The 20,084-nt window shown below is 54.5% G+C and overlaps 1 protein-coding gene across 1 annotated transcript in view; it reads right to left on the bottom strand.

The window, feature by feature from the left end:
* Window positions 1-9,704, bottom strand: part of CAST (calpastatin) — a 66,117-nt gene extending 56,413 nt beyond the window's left edge. Inside the window, exons 1-2 of the mRNA XM_054177798.1 lie at window positions 9,610-9,704; window positions 2,007-2,072 (exon numbers count right to left, since the gene is read on the bottom strand). Coding sequence (XP_054033773.1) covers window positions 2,007-2,072; window positions 9,610-9,639 — 96 coding nt within the window. The 5' untranslated portion in view covers window positions 9,640-9,704. The remainder of the gene's footprint in view (window positions 1-2,006; window positions 2,073-9,609) is intronic.
* Between the last annotated feature and the right edge of the window lie 10,380 nt (window positions 9,705-20,084).

Genomic DNA, 20,084 nt, shown 5'->3' with positions numbered 1-20,084 from the left:
ACATTTCTTTTCTATGTTTTGGTCACAACAACCCCAGCCAATGCTCCACACCTGGGGCAGACTGGCTGGAAAGCAACCCTGGGGAAAACAAAACAAAACAAAAGAGGACCTGTGGGGGCTGGTGATGGCCAGCAGTGTGCTCAGGTAGCCATGAAGGCCAACAGCATCCCAGCCTGGTGATTGTGCCCCTGGACTGGACACTGGTGAGGCCACAGCTTCAGTGCTGGGTTCAGTTCTGGGTGCCACAGGACAGGAAAAGCACCGAGGTGCTGGAGGGTGTCCAGAGAAGAGCAATGAGGCTGGGGAGGGGTTTGGAGGGGATCATACAAGGAGTGGCTGAGGGAGCTGGGGGTGTTTTAATGTGGAGAAGAGAGGGCTGAGGGGAGACCTCATTGCTCTCTGCAGCTCCCTGAGAGGAGGCTGCAGTCAGGTGGGGGCTGGGCTCTTCTCCCAAGTAACCCCAAGCTATAGGATGAGGGGTTTAAGTTGTGCCAGGAAAGGTTGAGGTTAGCCATGAGGAACCATTTCTGTGCTGCAAGAATGGTCAGGGATTGGCACAGGCTGCCCAGGAAGCTGGTGAAGTCCCTGTGGCTGGAGGTGTTGCAGCAAGCTGTGGCCGTGGCACCTGGAGCCATGGTTTGGTGGCCATGGTGGAGCTGGGTTGATGGTTGGGCTGGATGACCTTGGAGGGCTTTTCTAACCTGAGTGATGCTAGGATTCCATGGTTCTACCACCAGATACTAAGGAGAAGAGACCAACCCCAACTTGGGTCGAATACCCTCTCAGGGAGCTGCAAAGAGCCAGGAGGTTCCCTCCTCCATGTCCTGCTTGGAGTGAGGAGCCCAAAACTGAACCCAGGATTCAGACACTTGCAAGTGTGTCAGGAGATGGCACAGCCAGGACCATCTCAGTGTGAATTTGGATCTGCATGTTTGGAAGCAGAGTCAGGATGCAGGCAAAGGGGAAAGCATCACAGTGCACTTGGTCATGCATACTGCTGCTGGACACCACCAGAGGTATCCTGCAGGGTACCTGCTCTGCAGAACAGACACATCCACCCAGGTGATCCCCACTGATGCTAACATGAAAGGATGAAGAGAGGAAAGAAAAGCCTTTCAGAAGGCTGCTCAGCAGCACAAGGCTGAACTGGACATTGCTGGAATGAACAACAGTCACCAGGTAATTATCTGGAAACCAGTACTTGGCTACCCAAGGGCCAAAATCCATAGGAAGAAATTCATCACCAGCTTTTCTTCTTAACATCTTAACAGCTTCTCAACCTCTTAACTTCATATTAACTTCTTTTTAACATCTTAACTTTGTCTTCATCTTCCCTTCTTCCTCACATCTTCACTTCCCTTCTTCCTCACATCTTCACCTCCCTTCTTCCTCACATCTTCACCTCCCTTCTTCCTCACATCTTCTCAACACCTTAACTTCTTCTCAACATCCTCTTAACACAGGATCATAGAATGTTCCAGGCCAGAAGGGACCTCCAAAGATAACACAGTCCAGCCTCATCACAGTCATCAGGGATATTCCCAACCAGATCAGGTTGCCCAGAGCCCTGCACAGCTTCACTTTGAATATCTCCAGGGATGGAGCCTCAACCACTTCCCTGGGCACCCTGTGCCAGCGTTCCACCACCCTCATGGTGAAAAACTTCCTGATATCCAATCTGCTCTAGTTTGAAGCCACTGCCCCTGGTCCTGTCCCTGCAGGCCTTTGCAAACTGTCTCTCTTCAGCCTTCTTGCAGCCCCTTTAGGTACTGGCAGGCTGCTGTTAGGTCTCCCTGCAGCCTCCTCCTCTCCAGGCTGAACACCCCCAGCTCCCTCAGCCTGGCCTCATAGCAGAGCTGCTCCAAGCCCCTGATCATTCTCATGGTTCTCCTCTGGAGCCTCTCCATCAGGTCCATGTCCTTCCTGTGCTGAGGGCTCCAGTCCTGCACACAGCACTCCAGGGGAGGTCTTAACAACTTCTTCTTAACATCTTAACTTTGCCTTACCTCAGCCACTGCTGTGTTTTTCTCTCCTGCTTTGGAAGAAGCTTCACTTGCCTTCTTGTCACCATGCTGCAAGCAGAGAAATGGATGTGTAGTTAGTAAGACCTGAAGTGACAACTTCTGCTTGGAGGAACTCCCCAGCACCTCCCTGAATGGATGTCTCCTTTCAACCAGGACAGGAGGAACCATTGTCAGCTTTCCCTCTTACTTATGGAAGGGATTTCTCCACCACCTGCTGTGCAACTTCCACTTCATAGAACCATAGAACCGTCTCAGTTGCAAAAGATCTCTAGGACCACTGAGTCCAACCATCAACCCAACACCACCATGGCCATTAAGCCATGGCCCAAAATGCCACAGCCACATGTTTCTTGCCCTAAAATTCAGCAACAGTTCCTCCAATGAGGGAGAAGTTGTTCCCTGTGAGGGTGGTGAGAGCCTGGCACAGGTTGCCCAGGGAGGTGGTGGAAGCCTCAGCCCTGGAGGTGTTTGCAGCCAGGCTGGAGGTGGCTGTGAGCAACCTGCTGTGGTGTGAGGTGTCCCTGCCCATGGCAGGGGGGTTGGGGCTGGGTGAGCCTTGAGGTCCTTTCCAGCCCTGACCCTAAAAATAATCAAAACCTTGTACAAAAATTATTTAAAAGGCCTGAAAACAACCAAAAATCTTCAAAAACACCTGAAAATAATCAAAATATCTTTAAAAAAGCATTAAATAATGAAATAATAATAATGAAATAATAATAATAATAAAAAATAATGAAATAATGAAATAATGAAATAATAATGATAGAATAATGATATAATAATAATAATGATAATAATAATAATATAAAAACCTATTAAAAAATCACCAAACCCACCCAGAAATAGTCAAAACTGCTTAAAAATGATTGAAAAGCCCTGAAAATAATCAAAAATCTCTTCAAAAATCATTAAAAACACATGAAAAGAAGCAAAATATCTTAAGAAAAACATTAAAAAATGCCCCCCAATAAAAATATCTTTAAAAAAAAACATCAAAACATTCAAAAATGATAAAGATCTCTTTAAAAAAATTAAAAATGCCCTCCCCCACCATAAAAATATATTCAAAAATAGTCAAAAATATCTTCAAAAGTATTAAAAAGGCCTGGCCATAGTCAAAATCCTTTCAAAAATCATTCAGAACACCTAAGAAGAATCAAAATCTCATTAAAAAAAAAAACAAAGAGGACATTAAAAATGTCCCCAAATAATAAAAAAAACAAACCCAAAATCTCTGAATAAATCAATGAAATGTCTGAGGGGGGAAAACCTCAAAATCTCTTCAAAAATACTAAAAGTCCTGAAAAAAAAACCAAAATCTGTTCAAATAATGATCAAAAAACATCTGAAAATAATCAAAATATCTTCAAAAATAATTAAAGTCCTGAAAGGAAAAAAAAAAAAATCTCCTCAAAAAATTGATTAAAAAGGCCTGAAAATAATCAAAAGACCTTCATAAAGTCCTGGAAAAATAAAACAAAACAAAACAACTATCAAAATCTCTTAAAAAAATGATTTAAAATGCCTGAAAATAATCAGAAGTTGGCAGGTGAGGACTTCCAGGGCAGCAGCTGTGCCATGATTGTCCTTGGTGCAGCGTTCTGGGCAATGTTTAAGCTCTGAAGCCAGTGTCCAGAGAGTGCAGTGCTGCTGAGGAATGAGAGCTCATCCAGTCTAACCCCAACCCAACCCCACCATGGGCACCAAACCCTGGCCCCAAGTGCCATGGCCACAGCTTGCTGCAGCACCTCCAGCCATGGGGACTCCACCACCTCCCTGGGCAGCCTCTGCCAGTCCCTCACCACTCTGGCACCACAGAAATTGTTCCTCATGACCAACCTCAACCTCCCCTGGCACAATTTCAGGACATTTCCTCTCATCTTCTCACTTGTTCCATGGGAGCAGAGCCCAAGCCCCAGCTGGCTGCAGCCTCCTCTCAGGGAGCTGCAGAGAGCAAGGAGGTCTCCCTCAGCCTCCTCTGCTCCACACCAACCCCCCCAGCTCCCTCAGCTGCTCCTCCCCAGCCCTCTTCTCCAGACCCTTCCCCACCTTTCTTGCCCTTCTCTGCCCCTGCTCCAGCCCTCAGTCTCCTTCTGGCAGTGAGGGGCCCAGAGCTGAAGGCAGCACTCAAGCTGCAGCCTCAGCAGTGCCCAGGGGCACAGTGGGTGGCAATGACCTCCTGGTTGGTGCTTACTGGCATCTCTATATCAAAGAAGCTGCTGATGAGCAGGCAGGGGGTGCACCAGATAACCTTTGGAGACCTCAGAGCAGCCTTCCAATCTCTGAAGGGGCTCCAGGAGAGCTGGGGAGGAACATGGGACAAGGGCTGGGAGTGCCAGGACCAGGGACAATGGCTTGGGGCTGGGAGAGGGGAGACTGAGAGTGGAAAGGAGGAAGAAATTGCTGGCAGTGAGGGTGGGGAGAGCCTGGCACAGGTTGCCCAGGGAGGCTGTGGCTGCCTCCTCCCTGGAGATGTCGAGGGCCAGGCTGGATGAGGCCTTGAGCAGCCTGGGCTGGTGGGAGGTGTCCCTGCCCATGGCAGGGGCTTGGAGCTGGATGAGCCTGGAGGTCCCTTCCACCCCAATCCAGTCTGTGATAACACAGCCATCATCTGACACCTCAGGCTGGGCTACTCCCCACAGCAGCTGAGACAGCTGGGGAGGAGGATTCACATGAGGTTTGGTTTTGTTAAGCAAAAAGGCAGGAGGATGATTGGAGGCCAATTTATTCCCTTCTGTGTCTGAGGGCTGAGCACCAGGAGGTGAAATTTGCTCACCCACTGAAGCAATGATGATTTCCTTAACAGATCTTTCTCTACATGGCTACACGGGGAGAGGCAATGATCCATGCACATTATCTACCAGAGGAATGTGTTCAAGCAGGCTGACAGAGAGTGCTCTAAGCTGAATAAATACAACCAGGAGTAAAAAAAAACAACCAACAACAAAAACCAAACCCAAGGATGCCTCTAATCTGTTTCCATTATGGCAGCAGATGAGAAAGGAAAAAATAGATTAAAATTAGAAGTCAGACTACCTCCAGCAATCCAGGTTTGCTGGGGTTTTGCTGTTTGTTTTAAACCAGTTGGGGCATGACTAAGATCCCTGACAAGCTGTTCAAACTGAAAATGCTCTTCTCCTGTTCCAGCTGGGTCTCTTCAGAGGAGCAAGCAGCCCTGCAGGTTTGTCTGCTCAGGTGGGAGATGGATGGATTCCCTGCCCTGCCCTGGCACTCTCAGCACAGACACCACTAACACAGTGCTTGCCACTGCTGCCAGAGAGGCACAGCAAGGAAAAGCAGCACCAGGGAGCTGGCAGTGGGGCACCTCTGGGGCCAGCTCCGCTCTCAGGCTCCACACAGGCAGCTGCTGGCCACTCTTGTGGAGTCCCAGCTCAGCATCACCACTCTCTGAAAGCCAAGGGCCACCTGGAATCCAGAGGGTTCAGATAACAAAGCCAGCAGGTCCTTCTGGATAGTGTCCTCCTGGATGGTGCCCTCCTAGGTACTCTCCTCCAGGACTGGATAGTGCTCTTCTGGATAGTGTCCTCTTGGATGGTGCCCTCCTGGGTACTCTCCTCCAGGACTGGATAGTGCTCTTCTGGATAGTGTCCTCCTGAATGGTGCCCTCCTGGGTACTCTCCTCCAGGACTGGATAGTGCTCTTCTGGATAGTGTCCTCCTGAATGGTGCCCTCCTGGGTACTCTCCTCCAGGACTGGATAGTGCTCTTCTGGATAGTGTCCTCCTGGATGGTGCCCTCCTGGGTACTCTCCTCCAGGACTGGATAGTGCCCTCCTGGGTATTCTCCTCCTGCGTAGTGCCCTCCTGGACATCTCACGTGTTCCATGGCTTGATTCATTGCCTCCTTCAGGTCTGGATGCAGCTTTCAAAGTAGCATCACCAATTCAGGCCCAGTTTGTTTGGGGTTCCCCCCTGCCCCATTATTAAACCAGCTCACAGAATGCAGGAGCTTCCCTTAGCTCCTACTGAGTGTGCCAGGCTGTGACCAGGGCCAAACCCAGTGCTGCCCTTCCTCCCTAAATCCATCTCCTCATCTCCACACCAACAGAACCTGCACCAGGAAGGACCCAGCACCCAGAGGATGCCCAGTGCCAGGACTGTGAGGAGTGGGGTGGGGATAAGCTCTGTCCCAGCAGAAGCACGGAGCTCACAGTGTCCCCTCTTGGGCATCTGTGGAGTGGCTCCAGCAGGCACCTTTGCTTCTCCCATCCCCAGACACAAGTATGAACAGGAAAGCTGAGCCTGAGATCTTCCCCCCGTGCACAAAAATGCCACCAGACCATTGTTCTGCAGACACACCTTCACCCTTCTGACTCAAGGAGCATTCATCAGCCAGCAGGGTGAGGAGCAGAGAGCGCAACACCCACAGCTGAACACACAACTGCATTCTCAGCAGCAAAATGAAGATATATATATAGATATATAGATACATATATATATATATACACACAAATAAATCTGCTTTCAGCTGAAGGTCTTGCTTCAAGAAATGCTTCTGAACCCCAGGGGCCCCATTAGCAGAGGGTTGGCAGCCACTGCCTGGCATCTCAAGAGGGCTGTGGCTTGGTAACTGGGTGAGAAGGGAAGGCGCTCAGCAAGATTCTCAGCTGCAGTCCACCAGCTCTGCACCACAGGAGGTCCACTGCTGTATGGGGGTAGGAATCCAACTCCTGCTTTCAGCTGGCACTGGGAAGAGGACAAGAGACCTTTGGTGCTGCTCAGAAAGCTGCCAGATAGAGAGAGGTGGCAGGGGAGCCACAGCTGAGCAGCACAAGGGATGGATTCTTCTGACAGCCCCATCCCATTCTGCTTCACGCTAGCCAGTAAGAAACTTCTGGTAGAGCAGCCAAAGTGACCTCTCCTGTACCTGTTCCTCTCTCCCAGCCTTTCTGCTGTGCTTCACACCTGCAGACCACAAGGTCTCCCAGGGCACAACACAGCTCCAGCCTCACAGAGTCACAGAATGGGTTGGGATGGAAGAGACCTCAAAAACCACCCAGCTCCAAGCCCTCTGAGGTCTCCCTGGAGCCTTTTCTTCTCCAGGCTGAACAGCCCCAACTCTCCTAGCCTGTCCCCACAGGGAAGGTTCTCCAGCTCTCTGATCATCTTGGTGGCCTCCTCTGGACCCTCTTCAGCAGTTCCAGGTCCTTCTGATGCTAGCCCCCAGGTTCTCTCCTGGTGCCAACAACAGAGCAGCATGTGGATAAGCAGCTTCATTACCTGATCACCCTGTCCTGGTATCTTCTCTCACCCTGGATTCAGTGACAAAGGACTGACAAGGCCCTTAACTTTACTGCAGCAATTCCCAGTCATTCCTCCTTGTGACCTGACCTCCACCACACTGTGCCATAGGTTGGACTTAACACAGGGAATGACTCCAGAGATCACTCAGCACAGATCTAAGCTGCTTCAGAGCAACTTGAAAGCAGAGTTATCAACCCAATACATTTCATCTACCTCATTCTGCATTTAGGAAACACACTAAAATGGTATTTTCCCAGAAAGCCACCTTAGGGAGTGGGGACATGAGGAACAAATCTTGGGTTTTTTCCCCTTGGGGGTTGCCCAGGCCTGGCCCAGGCTGCCCAGGGCAGGCATGGAGTCCCCATCCCTGGAGAGGATTCAGAGCAGTGCTGCGGGTCATGGTTTGGCTCCATGCAGAGCTGCAGAATGGTTGGACTGGATGACCTTAAAGGCTCTTCCCAACCAAATCTATGATCCTATATACTCTGTAAAACATTAACAGAATGCCATCTTTTCCCACACTTCAGGAAAGAGACCAACTGCTTCCTCATAGGGCTAATAAACTATGAAGAAGAGCTTTTTAAAGCAGCGGCAAGCTCTTTATGGCAAGGAGCAGACAGCTCAGCCCTGCGGCAGCACACAGAGAGCTGTGGCTGGCTCAGGGAAGACCCAGCAAGTGAGGACTCAGAATCACAGAAACCATCTGGCTGGAAGAGACCTCCAAGCTCCTCCAGGCCAGCCCTTGACCCAGCACTGAAGGCTCAATGCTAAACCATGCTGGAAGAGACCTCCAAGCTCCTCCAGGACAGCCCTTGACCCAGCACTGAAGGCTCAATGCTAAACCATGTTGGAAGAGACCTCCAAGCTCCTCCAGGCCAGCCCTTGACTGAAGGCTCAACACTAAACCATATCCCCAAGCACCAGGTCCACAGCTTCTTGAACACCCCCAAGGGATGGTGACTCCAGCACTGTCCTGTTCCAATGGTTGAGAACCCTTCCAGTGCAGAAATATTTCCTGACATCCAACTTGAGCCTCCCCTGGAGCAGCTTGGAACCATTTCCTCTGGTCCTGTCCCTTGCCACCAAGGAGCACAGGCTGCCCCTTTCTTGCTCCAACCTCCTTCAGGGAGCTGCAGAGAGCAATAAGGTCTCCCCTGAGCCTCCTCTTCTCCAGCCTGAATAGCCCCAGCATCCCCTCAGCTACTCTTCATAGCCCAGGGGCTCCAGACCCTTCCCCAGCTTTGTTGCCCTTCTCTGGACAGGCTCCAGCCCCTCAATGTCCTGCCTGTAGTGAGGTGCCCAGAGCTGAACACAGCTCTTGAGGTGTGGCCTCCCCAGTGCTGAGCACAGGGGGATGGTCACCTCCTGTCCCTCCCTGTTTCTCACCCAAGCCAGGATGCCTTTGGCCTTCTTGGCCACCTGGGCACTGCTGGCTCATGTTCAGTCAACTGCCAACCAACACCCCCAGGTCCCTCTCCAGGCTGCAGCTTCCCAGCCACACATCCCCAGGTCTGTAGCTCCCCATGGGGTTGCTGTGACCCAGGGGCAGGACCCAGCACTTGGCCTGGTTGAACTTCACTCAAACCCACAGCTCTCACGGAATCACATTCAGGCTAGAAAAGACCCTCAGGATCACCACCAACTACAGATCCTGCTGCAAAGTTTCCCTGCCCTCTGGCAGATGGGACACAGCCACCCAGCTCGGTGCCATCTGCAAACTAACCTGAGGGAACCTCAGTGCCCTCACTCTGACCACTGATAAAGGCATGAAGGAGACCTGTCCCAGCACTGGGTCCCGCGGGGTAGGGACACCACTGTCGAGCAAGACTCTTGCTGGCAGCTCCTCCAGCTCTCTGCATCCCGGCACGAAGCTGCGGGGAGAGGCGCACAGAGCAGAGCGGCTGCGCCCCAGCCCCGGCGCATCCTGCCCTGCTCCGCTCTGACCGCACAGCTTCGTCAGCTGCAGAGCCTGCGTTACTCAGAGGATGACGGAGACTTCGGCCACCACCCCCACCACGGAGAAATGAAATAAAATAAAAACAAACATTTTTCAGCCTAAATCACCCCCGGAGCGCGGGGCGGTTTACGGGAAGTTCACAAGCAGAGCACACCGCCTTCCGGACCAGCCTGTAACACCACCGCTACTCCCTCCCAACACCACAAAAATCCCTTCCTTATCGCCCTCCTTCTTTTAAGCCCTCCTGACAGCGAAAGGAGGGGAAGCAGCCCCGCCGGTACCCCCGCGCCCGCTCCTCGGATCACCACCACCGCCCCACCCGAGCGCGGCGTAGGCTCTCCCCCCAGCCACGGCCCCCTATTTACCGTGGCGTACCACCACCGGGCGAAGGCCATAGCGCTGCCCGCCGCTCCTCACCAGCCCTCCGCAGCTCGGCCGGGCTCGGGGCCGCGCCCCGCCGGCCGCCCCCGCCCCGGGCGGCCCCCGCCCGCCGGGGCCCCGCGGCAGGGCGGCGCCGCCGAGCACACGGCGCGGACAGGGCAGGGTAGGGTAGGGCAGGGCAAAGCGGCTGGGCCGGACCCGTCCCGCCGCAGACATCCCTCCCGCGGGCTCCGCCGCTCCCGGTCCCCCCAACCTTACCGGGGCGGGGGGACGCTGGTTCCCCGTCCCGGGCTGCGACATATCGGCCGAGCTCCCGGCGCTGTGCGGGGAAGAGAGCAGGGAAGCGACCGGTCCCGGCTGGCAGCGGGTCCTAGGCACCACTGACGGCTCGCCCGCAGCCCGGTCCCTCCTCTTCCTGATGGGGCCGGGCCGGGACGAGCCGAGCCGGGCCGGGCCGGCGGGGGGGCGGCGGGGAGCGGAGGGGCGCGGGCGGAGGCTTGGCGGCAGCGGGCGGCGGTCCCCGGCGTTCTGCAAGGGCCGGGGACGGGACAGCGCTCACCCGAAACGACACCTTCATGTTAGGCAGACCTTGTTTGGGGGAAGAAAGACAGAAACGCGGAACTTTGCTCCCGAAAGCCGTTCCCCTGCTGGGCGGCGGCGCTCCCCAGCGCCCCTCGCCCGGCGAGCGCTGGGGACGGCACGGCGCTCACCGGAACAAGAGCCTTAAAGTTAGGCGCTGTTTTTCGAGGGGGAAAAAAGACACGAACACGGAACTTTTCTTCCCGAAAGTTGGTCCCCTGCTGGGCGAAGCTTGCGGACCTTCAGCTGGCAGCAAGGCAGCGCCGGCGGTGCTGTGGATACCCCAGCAGTACGGAGCTGGGCAGGAGGAGCCGGGGCTGCTCGGGCACCTCAGCTCCTCCAGCCTTGGCCAGCGTGGCCTGAACGGGCACTAAATGCCGGGGTGAGCTGGTAACAGTCTGGAGGACTCATGGAACTTGGAGGACCTCATGAAGTGCAAGCAGGGCAAGAGTAGGGTCCTGCATCTGGGGAGGAACAACCTGCTGCAGCAGGACAGCCGAGGGGGGACCTGCTGCAGAGCAGCTCCATGGAGAAGGATCTGGGAGTGCTGGACGGTAACAAGTTACCCAGGAGCCAGCAATGTGCTCCCACGGCCAAGAAGGCCGAGGGTGTTCTGGGTGCATGGAAAAAGAGTGTGGGCAGTAGGGCAAGGGAGGTACTCCTGCCCCTCTGGTCTGCCCTACTGAGACCTCGCCCGGAGGCTTGGATCCAGTTCTGGGCTCCCCAGCTCAAGAGACAGGGAAATTATCCAAAGGAGACTATGAGGATGATGAAGGGCCTGGAACATCTTTCTGGTGAGGATAGGCTGAGAGCCCTGGGGCTGAGAGTCTGGAGCAGAGCAGCCCCAGAGGGGAGCTGAGCAATGCTCAGCAAGAGCTAAAGGAGCTGTGGGGGGCAAGAGGCTGGGGCCAGGCTCTGCTGAGTGGTGCCCAGGGACAGGCCAAGGGCCAAGGGGCAGAAAGTGGAGGGCAGGAGGTTGGATGTGAGCGGGAGGAGAAAGTTGTTTGGTGTGAGGGTGCTGGAGGCCTGGAGCAGGCTGCCCAGAGAGGTCGTGGTGTCTCCTGGTGTGGAGAGCTTCCAACCCCCCTGGGCACTGTGCTGCTGGGCAAGCTGCTGTGGGTGCCCTGCTGGAGCAGGGGGGTTGGGCTGGGTGAGCTCCAGGGGTCCCTTCCAGCCCCTCCATGCTGGGCTGCTGTGACACTCTTGAAGTGTTATCACAAGAACGATGAGTAACAGGATGCCCAGGGAGGTTGTGGAATCTCCTTCTCTGGAGACTTTCAAGCCCCACCTGGATGTATTCCTGTGTGGACTACCCTGGGTGATCCTGCTTTGGGCAGGGGTGTTGGACTGGATGATCTCTGGAGGTCCCCTCCAGCCCCTAACATTCTGCAGTGCAAAGGGGCTCAACATGCAGTAGCTCTGTGTTCGCATACAAACACAGAAGGTCTCAGGAGCTGGCAATGCTTCACCAGCTTTGCCTCCTCAGATCATCCCTCTGCACAGCTCACGTACAGCAGGTGGAGATTTGGGGCTGTCTGGGGCATGCCAGGTTCAGGCTGGCTGGTGAACAGATGGATGGTGAGTAAGTGGTTCATAAGAGAGCAGTAAGAGTGGCTCCTTAGCATGGGCACAAGCTCAGAGGATGTTAGAGGTTGGAAGGGACCTCTGGAGATTTTCCAGTGCAAGCCCCTGCCAGAGCAGGAGCAGAGAATCCAGCACAGGTCACAGAGGAACACATCCAGACAGGGCTGCAAAGGCTCCACAGAAGGAGACTCCACAACCTCTCTGGGCAGCCTGCTCCAGGGCTCTGGCAGCCTCCCACTGCAGAACTTCCTCCTCCTCTGGAGCTGGAACCTCCTGGGCTGCAGTTGCCATCCACTGCCCCTTGGCCTCTGGCAGGCTGCAGCTGAGCAGAGCCTGTCCCCTGCCTCCTGACCCCCAGCCCTCAGCTCTTGAGAGACATTGATCAGATCCCTCTCAGCCTTCTCCTCTGCAGACTGAACAGCCCCAGGGCTCTCAGCCTCTCCTCCCCAGGCAGTGCTCCAGGCCCTTCCTCATCCTTGTAGCCCTCCCTTGGGCTCTGTGCAGCAGCTCCCTGTCCCTCCTGAGCTGGGGAGCCCAGAGCTGGCTGCAGTCTTCCAGGTGAGGTCTCAGGAGGGCAGAGCAGAGGGGGAGGAGAACCTCCCTGGCTGTGCTGGACACACTCCTCTGAATGCCCCCAGGACCCCCTTGTCCTTCTTGTCCCCCAGGGCACATTGCTGTGCCATGCAGAACTTGCTGCCCCCCAGCACTCCCAGGTCCTTGTCTCCAGGCTGCTCTCCAGCAGTTCCCCTCCCAACCTGTGCTGCTGCAGTTTGTTCTTGCTGCCCAGGTGCAGGACTCTGCTCTCACACAGCATCAATCAGCAGGGCACAGCAGCAGTGTCCTGGTCTTCAGGGAGTGTTCCCCACCCAAGTATCCCCTCCCTGCTCCCTCCAGGGAAAAAGGGTAGCAGGAGTAAGCCAGGTGGTGAGAAGTCTCAAATCCAAACTGATGCCTGTGCCATGTCCTGTTAGACAGCAAGGAGGAGATGAGAGGGTAAGGGTGGATCCCTGGAGGCCTTGGGGGATGCTTTGAGCCCCAGAGAGGGGCAATTTCCAGAGTCATCACCTGTCTACCTCATGTGGTCCCTGCTTTGCCTTGCTGATGAGGACCATGCAGATCAGTGGCTGCCCTTTGAAGTGGTCTCACCTTGTGACATGGGTGAATTTGCATTCCCCCTGGCGGGGCTCCTGACTAAAGTTTTAAGCACCCTGCCTTCACCCCGAGCTCTGCATTGCATATGGCCATGGAATTGGGACCCAGGAGGTTCCACCAAAACATGAGGAGAAAACCTTTGTGGTGTGAGGGGTACTGGAGGCCCTGGAGCAGGCTGCCCAGAGAGATTGTGAAGTCTCCTTCTCTGGAGATATTCAAATCCCACCTGGATGTGTTCCTGTGTGGCTTGGGAGATCTTGCTCTGGTACAGGGGTTGGACTGGGTGGTCTCTGGAGGTCACTCCAACCTCTGCCATGCTGTGACTCACATCCTCCTGGGCTGCATGCAGAGAAGTGTGGCCAGCAGGGCCAGGGAGGGGATTCTGCCCCTCTGCTCCACTCTGCTCAGACCCCACCTGCAGCTCTGGGTCCAGGTCTGCAGCCTCTGTCCCAGGAAGGCTCTGGAGGTGCTGGAAGGTGTCCAGAGAAGGGCCCCGAGGAGGAGCAGAGGGCTGGAGCTGCTCTGCCATGGAGACAGCCTGAGAGAGTTGGGGCTGTGCAGGCTGGAGAGGAGAAGGCTCCCAGGAGAGCTTCTTGTGGCCTTCCAGGATCTGCAGGGGGCTGCAGGAAAGCTGGGGAGGGACTTGTGAGGGTGTCAGGGAGTGATAGGCCTGGGGGGGATGGAGCAGAACTAGAAGTGGGGAGATTGAGCTTGGCTGTGAGGAAGAAGTTGTTGCCCATGAGGGTGGTGAGAGCCTGGCACAGGTTGCCCAGGGAGGTGGTGGAAGCCTCCTGCCTGGAGGTGTTTGCAGCCAGGCTGGAGGTGGCTGTGAGCAACCTGCTGTGGTGTGAGGTGTCCCTGCCCATGGCAGGGGGCTGGGACTGGGTGAGCCTTGAGGTCCCTTCCAGCCCTGACAATTGATTCTGTGATTCCATGGCTCTGCCAGTGTGAAGCAGCTGCACAGGACCATCTCATAAGGAGGTGCACCTAGACAAGGTGCTGCAGGCTGCTGGAGGCCAAAGGCCATGTTTAATGCATGGCTGTGGCACAGAGGCTGTGTGGTGCTCCTGGGGTCACCCCTGACAGGTCTGACAGATTGTGCTGCATTCCTCAGCTGCGGGAAGCAGACCCTCCCTGCTGGCACTGCCCCAGGAGCCTCTCAGTGAGCTGCAGCTCCTGCAACGTGCCTGATGGCAAGCAGCTGCAGCTGACCTTGTGGAGCTGCACAGGAACAGGGCAGCAATGCAGGGGAGCAATGTGGCCTTGTTCCCAAGAAGCCAAATGGTGTCCTGGTGTGGTGGGTTGAAATTTCCCCCTCCCCCCTTCCCCCCCCAGCATTCAGTTTGCCAGAGCAGCTCAGCTGGCAGCAAGTGAGAGCTGTATTTACAAGCAGAGCTACAACCTGCAATGGAATGCAATGAATGTGTACCACATCTACAGGATGGACAACAGCTACAGGGATTTACAGCTAATGGACAGCACAAGAACCCCCCTGGCCAAGGACCAGGGGAAGCTGCCAGCTTCTCCCTCTCTGCCTCCCCTTTAGCCCCCTGGACAAAAGGGGTGAGAGAAAGGAGCAGAGACTCAGGCAAAACAATGCAGCCAAGGTCAAGCAGAAGCAAGTTAGTATCTTGGAGGGGAGAGGAGGGGAGAGGAGGGGAGAAGAGGGGAGAGGAGGGGAGGGGAGGGGAGGGGAAGGGAGAGGAGGGGAAGGGAGGGGAGGGGAGGGGAGGGGAGAGGTTCGGAGAGGAGAGGAGAGGAGAGGAGAGGAGAGGAGAGGAGAGGAGAGGGAGAATTGTTTTGGGAACAAGATCTTATGGTAGATATCTCTCCAATGGGATTGCTTAGAATGATCTTTATTTTCCTTTCCACACCCAGCAGTGATTTGTTTACATTTTGCTACTTTTTCTGCTGAAGATCTGTGAAAAAAAATAGTAAAGGCATAGCCTAAAACTACCACACCTGGGCTACATGAAAGAAGAGTTGTGGCCACCAGGTCAAGGGATGTTCTCCTCCCCCTCTGCTCTGCTGAGACCTTCTCTGGAGTGCTGGGGCCAGGTCTGGGCTCCCCAGTTCAAGAGAGGCAGGGAGAGAGTCCAAGAGAAGCTGCAAGGATGATGAAGGGACTGGAATCATCCTCCTGCCTCACTGCCTCTGCTGCCTCAGGACTGCTCCCATGTTGTTTAAACTATGATTAATGCTTCTCTCTCTCCTCCATTCCCCACAAGCCCAGCAGAGGAACCAACAGAAACAGCAGATGAGGCCAGTGGGGACTTGTGCAGCTTGAGTCAGCACAAGGAGAGGAACACAGAGGCCCCAAAGCTGCTGAGGGTCCTGGAGCAGCTCTGTGGCAGCCCTGGGGCTGAGAGCCTGAAGCAGAGCAGCCCCAGAGGGGAGCTGAGCAATGCTCAGCAAGAGCTAAAGGAGCTGTGGGGGGCAAGAGGCTGGGGCCAGGCTCTGCTGAGTGGTGCCCAGGGACAGGCCAAGGGGCAGAAAGTGGAGGGCAGGAGGTTGGATGTGAGCAGGAGGAGAAAGTTGTTTGGTGTGAGGGTGCTGGAGGCCTGGAGCAGGCTGCCCAGAGAGGTTGTGGAGTCTCCTGGTGTGGAGAGCTTCCAACCCCCCCTGGGCATTGTGCTGCTGGGCAAGCTGCTGTGGGTGCCCTGCTGGAGCAGGGCTTGGGCTGGGGGAGCTCCAGGGGTCCCTTCTGCCCCTACCATGCTGTGATGCTATGAACAGCAGTGGAAGCATGCTTGGAGATGGTTTTTTGTTGGGTGTCTATAAGGTGGAGATTCAAAGCTGTGCACACAGGAGAAGGGAGGAAGCACCACAGCAGAACCTCAGCACCATGCAGTGGCTCTCCAGGGCTTGGGCCTCAAATCCTCTTTGGGTGGTTTTGCTCTATGGCCATCAGTGCCAGAGCCTGGGGGTGCTTTGCTGGCTTGGAACTCAGAGGCATCACAGCAACATCATTAGCAAAGGAGGTTTAGATTGAATTAGCACTTAGGACAGCAAAGGTGATTGTCCTCCAGGCTGCCAGAGAGGTTGTGGAGTGTCCATGTGTGGGGAGCTTCCAACACCCCACTGCCCCCCACCCCCCCAGGCATTGTGCTCCTGGGCAAGCTGCTGTGGGTGAACCTGCTTTAGCAGGGGTCTTGTGCTGGATGATCTCCAGGGGTCCCTTCCAACCCCTCCCATCCTGTGACTCTCTGAGATCCTGGGTGCTGTTGTTCTGTGCCCTGTTGGGTGTTCAGGGTTGTGCTGATCCATCAGCCCATCATCCACTCTAACCTGTGTGGCAGTTAAGAGACTGGGTGAATAGAGATGAGGTTTGGCCCCTGGAGGGAAGGTGCCTGGACCCCTCCTCCAGTCCCCACAGCCACTCTGCCTGCCTGCAGCCTTTTTGGCAGCTGGCTGTGCCCCAGCCTGGCAAGGAAATCTTGCTTTTGGGGTGGTTGTTTCTCCTAGAGTGCTCCTCTGGCTTGCCACTGCTTTCAGAAACCCATCACTGGTTGGCTGTTTCTGCCTACATTTGTTATTAACCAAAGTTCAGATGATTTTTATGTGGGAAGGATGCAGGCAGCACACTGTCACCAGGGGATGGAAAAGCAGGAAGCATGAAGCCATCTCAGCTTGTTCCAGCTTGCTCACCTGGGCCAGGATCAGGCTGTCTGAGTGGAGGAGCTCCTAGTAATTATCCCAAGCCAGTCTGGCACTGATTAATCATTGGCACAGGCTGCCCAGGGCGGTGGTGGAGTCCCCATGCCTGGAGGTGTTGCAGCAAGGTGTGGCCATGGCACCTGGGGCCAGGGTTTGGTGCCCATGGTGGGGCTGGGCTGGTGGTTGGACTGGATGAGCTCAGAGGCCTTTTCCAACCCAAACCATTCTGTGGCTCTATGAATGCTGGGGGTGGGGAAATCAAAGGTTTCCTTGCAGCTGTCTGTAGCATTCAGCAGTGCACTTTCAAAGTCACTTGGTGCTTTCTGTTGTATTTTCTGCTTGTTCCTTTGCTCCATCTCCAAGCAAACCATCCCCCTGAAGCTCAGGTCAGAAGCAGATGCAAGGAGCTGGTGGAGAGCCCAGGCTCAGGGGTTTGCTCATGTGGCTTGGTGGCCACATCAGCAACAGAGGTTCTTCACTGTGGTAAACAAATACTTTAAAACATTCTCATTCTTCTACTTCTTATCCTTTTCTGCTCCTCCTCCTCCTCCTCCTCCTCCTCCTCCTCCTCCTCCTCCTCCTCCTCCTCCTCCTCCTTCTCCTCCTTCTCCTCCTTCTCCTCCTTCTCCTCCTTCTCCTCCTTCTCCTCCTTCTCCTCCTTCTCCTCCTTCTCCTCCTTCTCCTCCTTCTCCTCCTTCTCCTCCTTCTCCTCCTTCTCCTCCTTCTCCTCCTTCTCCTCCTTCTCCTCCTTCTCCTCCTTCTCCTCCTTCTCCTCCTTCTCCTCCTCCTCCTCCTCCTCCTCCTCCTCCTCCTCCTCCTCCTCTTCCTCTTCCTCTTCCTCTTCCTTCTCCTCCTTCTCCTTCTCCTCTTCCTCCTCCTCCTTCTCCTCCTCCTCCTTCTCCTCCTCCTCTTCCCCTGCCTTTTCTTTTTTTTCTTCTTTTCTTCTTCTCCCTTTTCCTCTTCTTCTTCTTCCCCTTTTAAAAGTCACTCAGAGATCTGTTCCCCAAGCCCCATTTAGGTGGAATTCAAGGTACTGGGAGTCTAAAATTGGCATCCAGAATCACAGCCTCATTTTTGTTTTCCCTTTTTTCCCCTTTTCTTGTGCCGTGCTCCATCTCCAAAGGGCAGCCCAGCTGACGTCAGATGCCTCTGAATGAGAAGGTGCTCAGCATCCTGGCAGCATCAGATGACATTTTTTGGAGGGTTGGTTTTTTGTTTTTGGGTGGTTTTTTTTTTTTTTTGTGTTTTATTTTTCCTTTGGCCAAGCATACATATTTTATTAGTACAACTTGCATAATAGCACCACTGCCAGCTCATGAGTCATTCACCAAATTCACTAAATAAAGTACAAAAAAAAAAAAAAAGGGTAAAAAAAAAAAGAAAGAAAAAGAAAAAGAGAGAAGGGAGAAAAAAAGGGCTAAAATTAAGTGCTAAGAACCCCCAGCCAGACAAAGTTTATCAATAGTGTCATAGTATCAGTCAGGGTTGGAAGGGACCACAAGGATCATCTAGTTCCAACCCCCCTGCCATGGCCAGGGACACCCCACACTAGATCAGCCTGGCCAGAGCCTCATCCAGCCTGGGCTTAAACACCTCCAGGGACAGGGCCCCAAACACCTCCCTGGACAACCCATTCCAGGGCTTCACCACTCTCATGGGGAAGAACTTCCTCCTCACATCCAGCCTGAATCTCCCCACCTCCAGCTTCATTCCATTCCCCCTAGTCCTGTCACTACCTGACATCCTGAGAAGTCCCTCCCCAGCCTTCTTGTAGTCCCCCTTCAGATACTGGAAGGCCACAATTAGGTCACCTCGGAGCCTTCTCTTCTCCAGACTGAACAGCCCCAACTCTTTCAGTCTGTCCTCACAGGAGAGGTGCTCCAGCCCTCTGATCAGCCTCATGGCCCTTCTCTGGACACCTTCCAGCACCTCCAGATCCCTCTTGTAATAGGGGCTCCAGAACTGGAGGCAGTACTGCAGGTGGGGTCTCAGCAGAGCTGAGCAGAGGGGGAGAATCACCTCCCTTGCCCTGCTGGCCACACTTCTCTTGATGCAGCCCAGGATCTGATTGGCTTTCTGGGCTGCAAGTGCACACTGAGAGCTCATGTTGAGCCTCTTGTCCCCCAGCACCCCCAAGTCTCTCTCCTCAGGGCTGCTTTCCAGCCAGTCACTGCCCAGCCTGGATTTGTGCCTGGGATCGCCTCGACCCAGATGCAGGACCCTGCCCTTGGTCTTGTTGAACCTCATGAGGTTGGCTTGTGCCCACCTCTCCAGCCTGTCAAGGTCCCTCTGAATGGCATCCCTTCCCTCCAGTGTGTCTGCTGCACCACACACTTGGTGTCATCAGCAAACTTGCTGAGGGTGCACTCAATGCCACTGTCCATGGCACCCACAAAGATGTTGAACAAGCCTGGTCCCAGGACTGATCCCTGAGGGACTCCACTTGTCACTGTCCTCCACTGGGGCATGGACCCATGGACCCACAAGTTTGCTTGTTTCATCTCTTTTCCTCCTCTTTCTTCTGTGCTGCCCAGAAACTCATCAAAAGTTTTCATTCTCTTCTCTGCCTCTCAAGAAAGCAAAGCAAAACAAAACAAATCAAAACAAAAAGCAAAACCATCTAGGACTTTACTTCTGGTTGGTTTTTGTTTGCTTTGGGGTTTTTCAGTTTGGTTTGGGTTTGTTTGGTTTTTTTTTTTTCTGGCTCATCAGATACAGGCTGGACCCAACCCTGTTTGAACACAACAGCTGTCAGGAAGACAGGGAAGTGCTTCTCATCTGGTTTTCTCTACTGCTTTTTGGCTTAGTTTTGTTTGTTTGGTTGGTTTTGGTTTGTGTGTTTTATTTGTTGTTGTTTTCTTTCTTTCCCCCCTGCCCCCTCCCCCAAGTGTGGTCAGATAAATGGAAAATGGAATTCTCAGTTGTGGAAATTCTATTTCTTGGTGAAGACCAAAGAGAATCAGTGAATCACAGAGGGGTTTGGGTTGGAAGGCACCTCTGAAGGTCACCCAGTCCAAACCCCCTGCACTCAGCAGGGACAGCTCCAGCCAGAGCAGGCTGCCCAGGCACACAGCCAGCCTCAGCTTGAGTGGCTGCAGGGATGGAGCCTCCACCACCTCCCTGGGCAGCCTGTGCCAGGCTCTCCCCACCCTCCCTCTGCACAGCTCCCTCCTGAGGGACAACCTAACCCTGCCCTGCTCCACTGCCAAACCACTGCCCCTGGGCCTAGCCCCACAGCCCCTTCTCAACAGTCCCTCCCCAGCCTGCCTGCAGCTGCCCTGCAGAGATGCAAATGCAGCTCTCAGCTCTGCCTGCAGCCTTCCCTTCTGCAGGCTGCACAGCCCCAGCTCTGCCAGCCTGGCCCCACAGCACAGCTTCTGCAGCCCTCTCAGCATCTTGCTGGCCTCCTCTGGAGCCTCTCCAGCAGCTCCAGGGCTCTCCTCTGGTGGTGTCCCCACAGCTGGACACAGCCCTGCAGGGGAGATCT

Source organism: Dryobates pubescens, chromosome Z (assembly GCF_014839835.1).
Source record: "Dryobates pubescens isolate bDryPub1 chromosome Z, bDryPub1.pri, whole genome shotgun sequence".
Taxonomy (NCBI): Eukaryota; Metazoa; Chordata; class Aves; order Piciformes; family Picidae; genus Dryobates; species Dryobates pubescens.
This window is presented reverse-complemented; position numbering and strand designations above follow the sequence as displayed.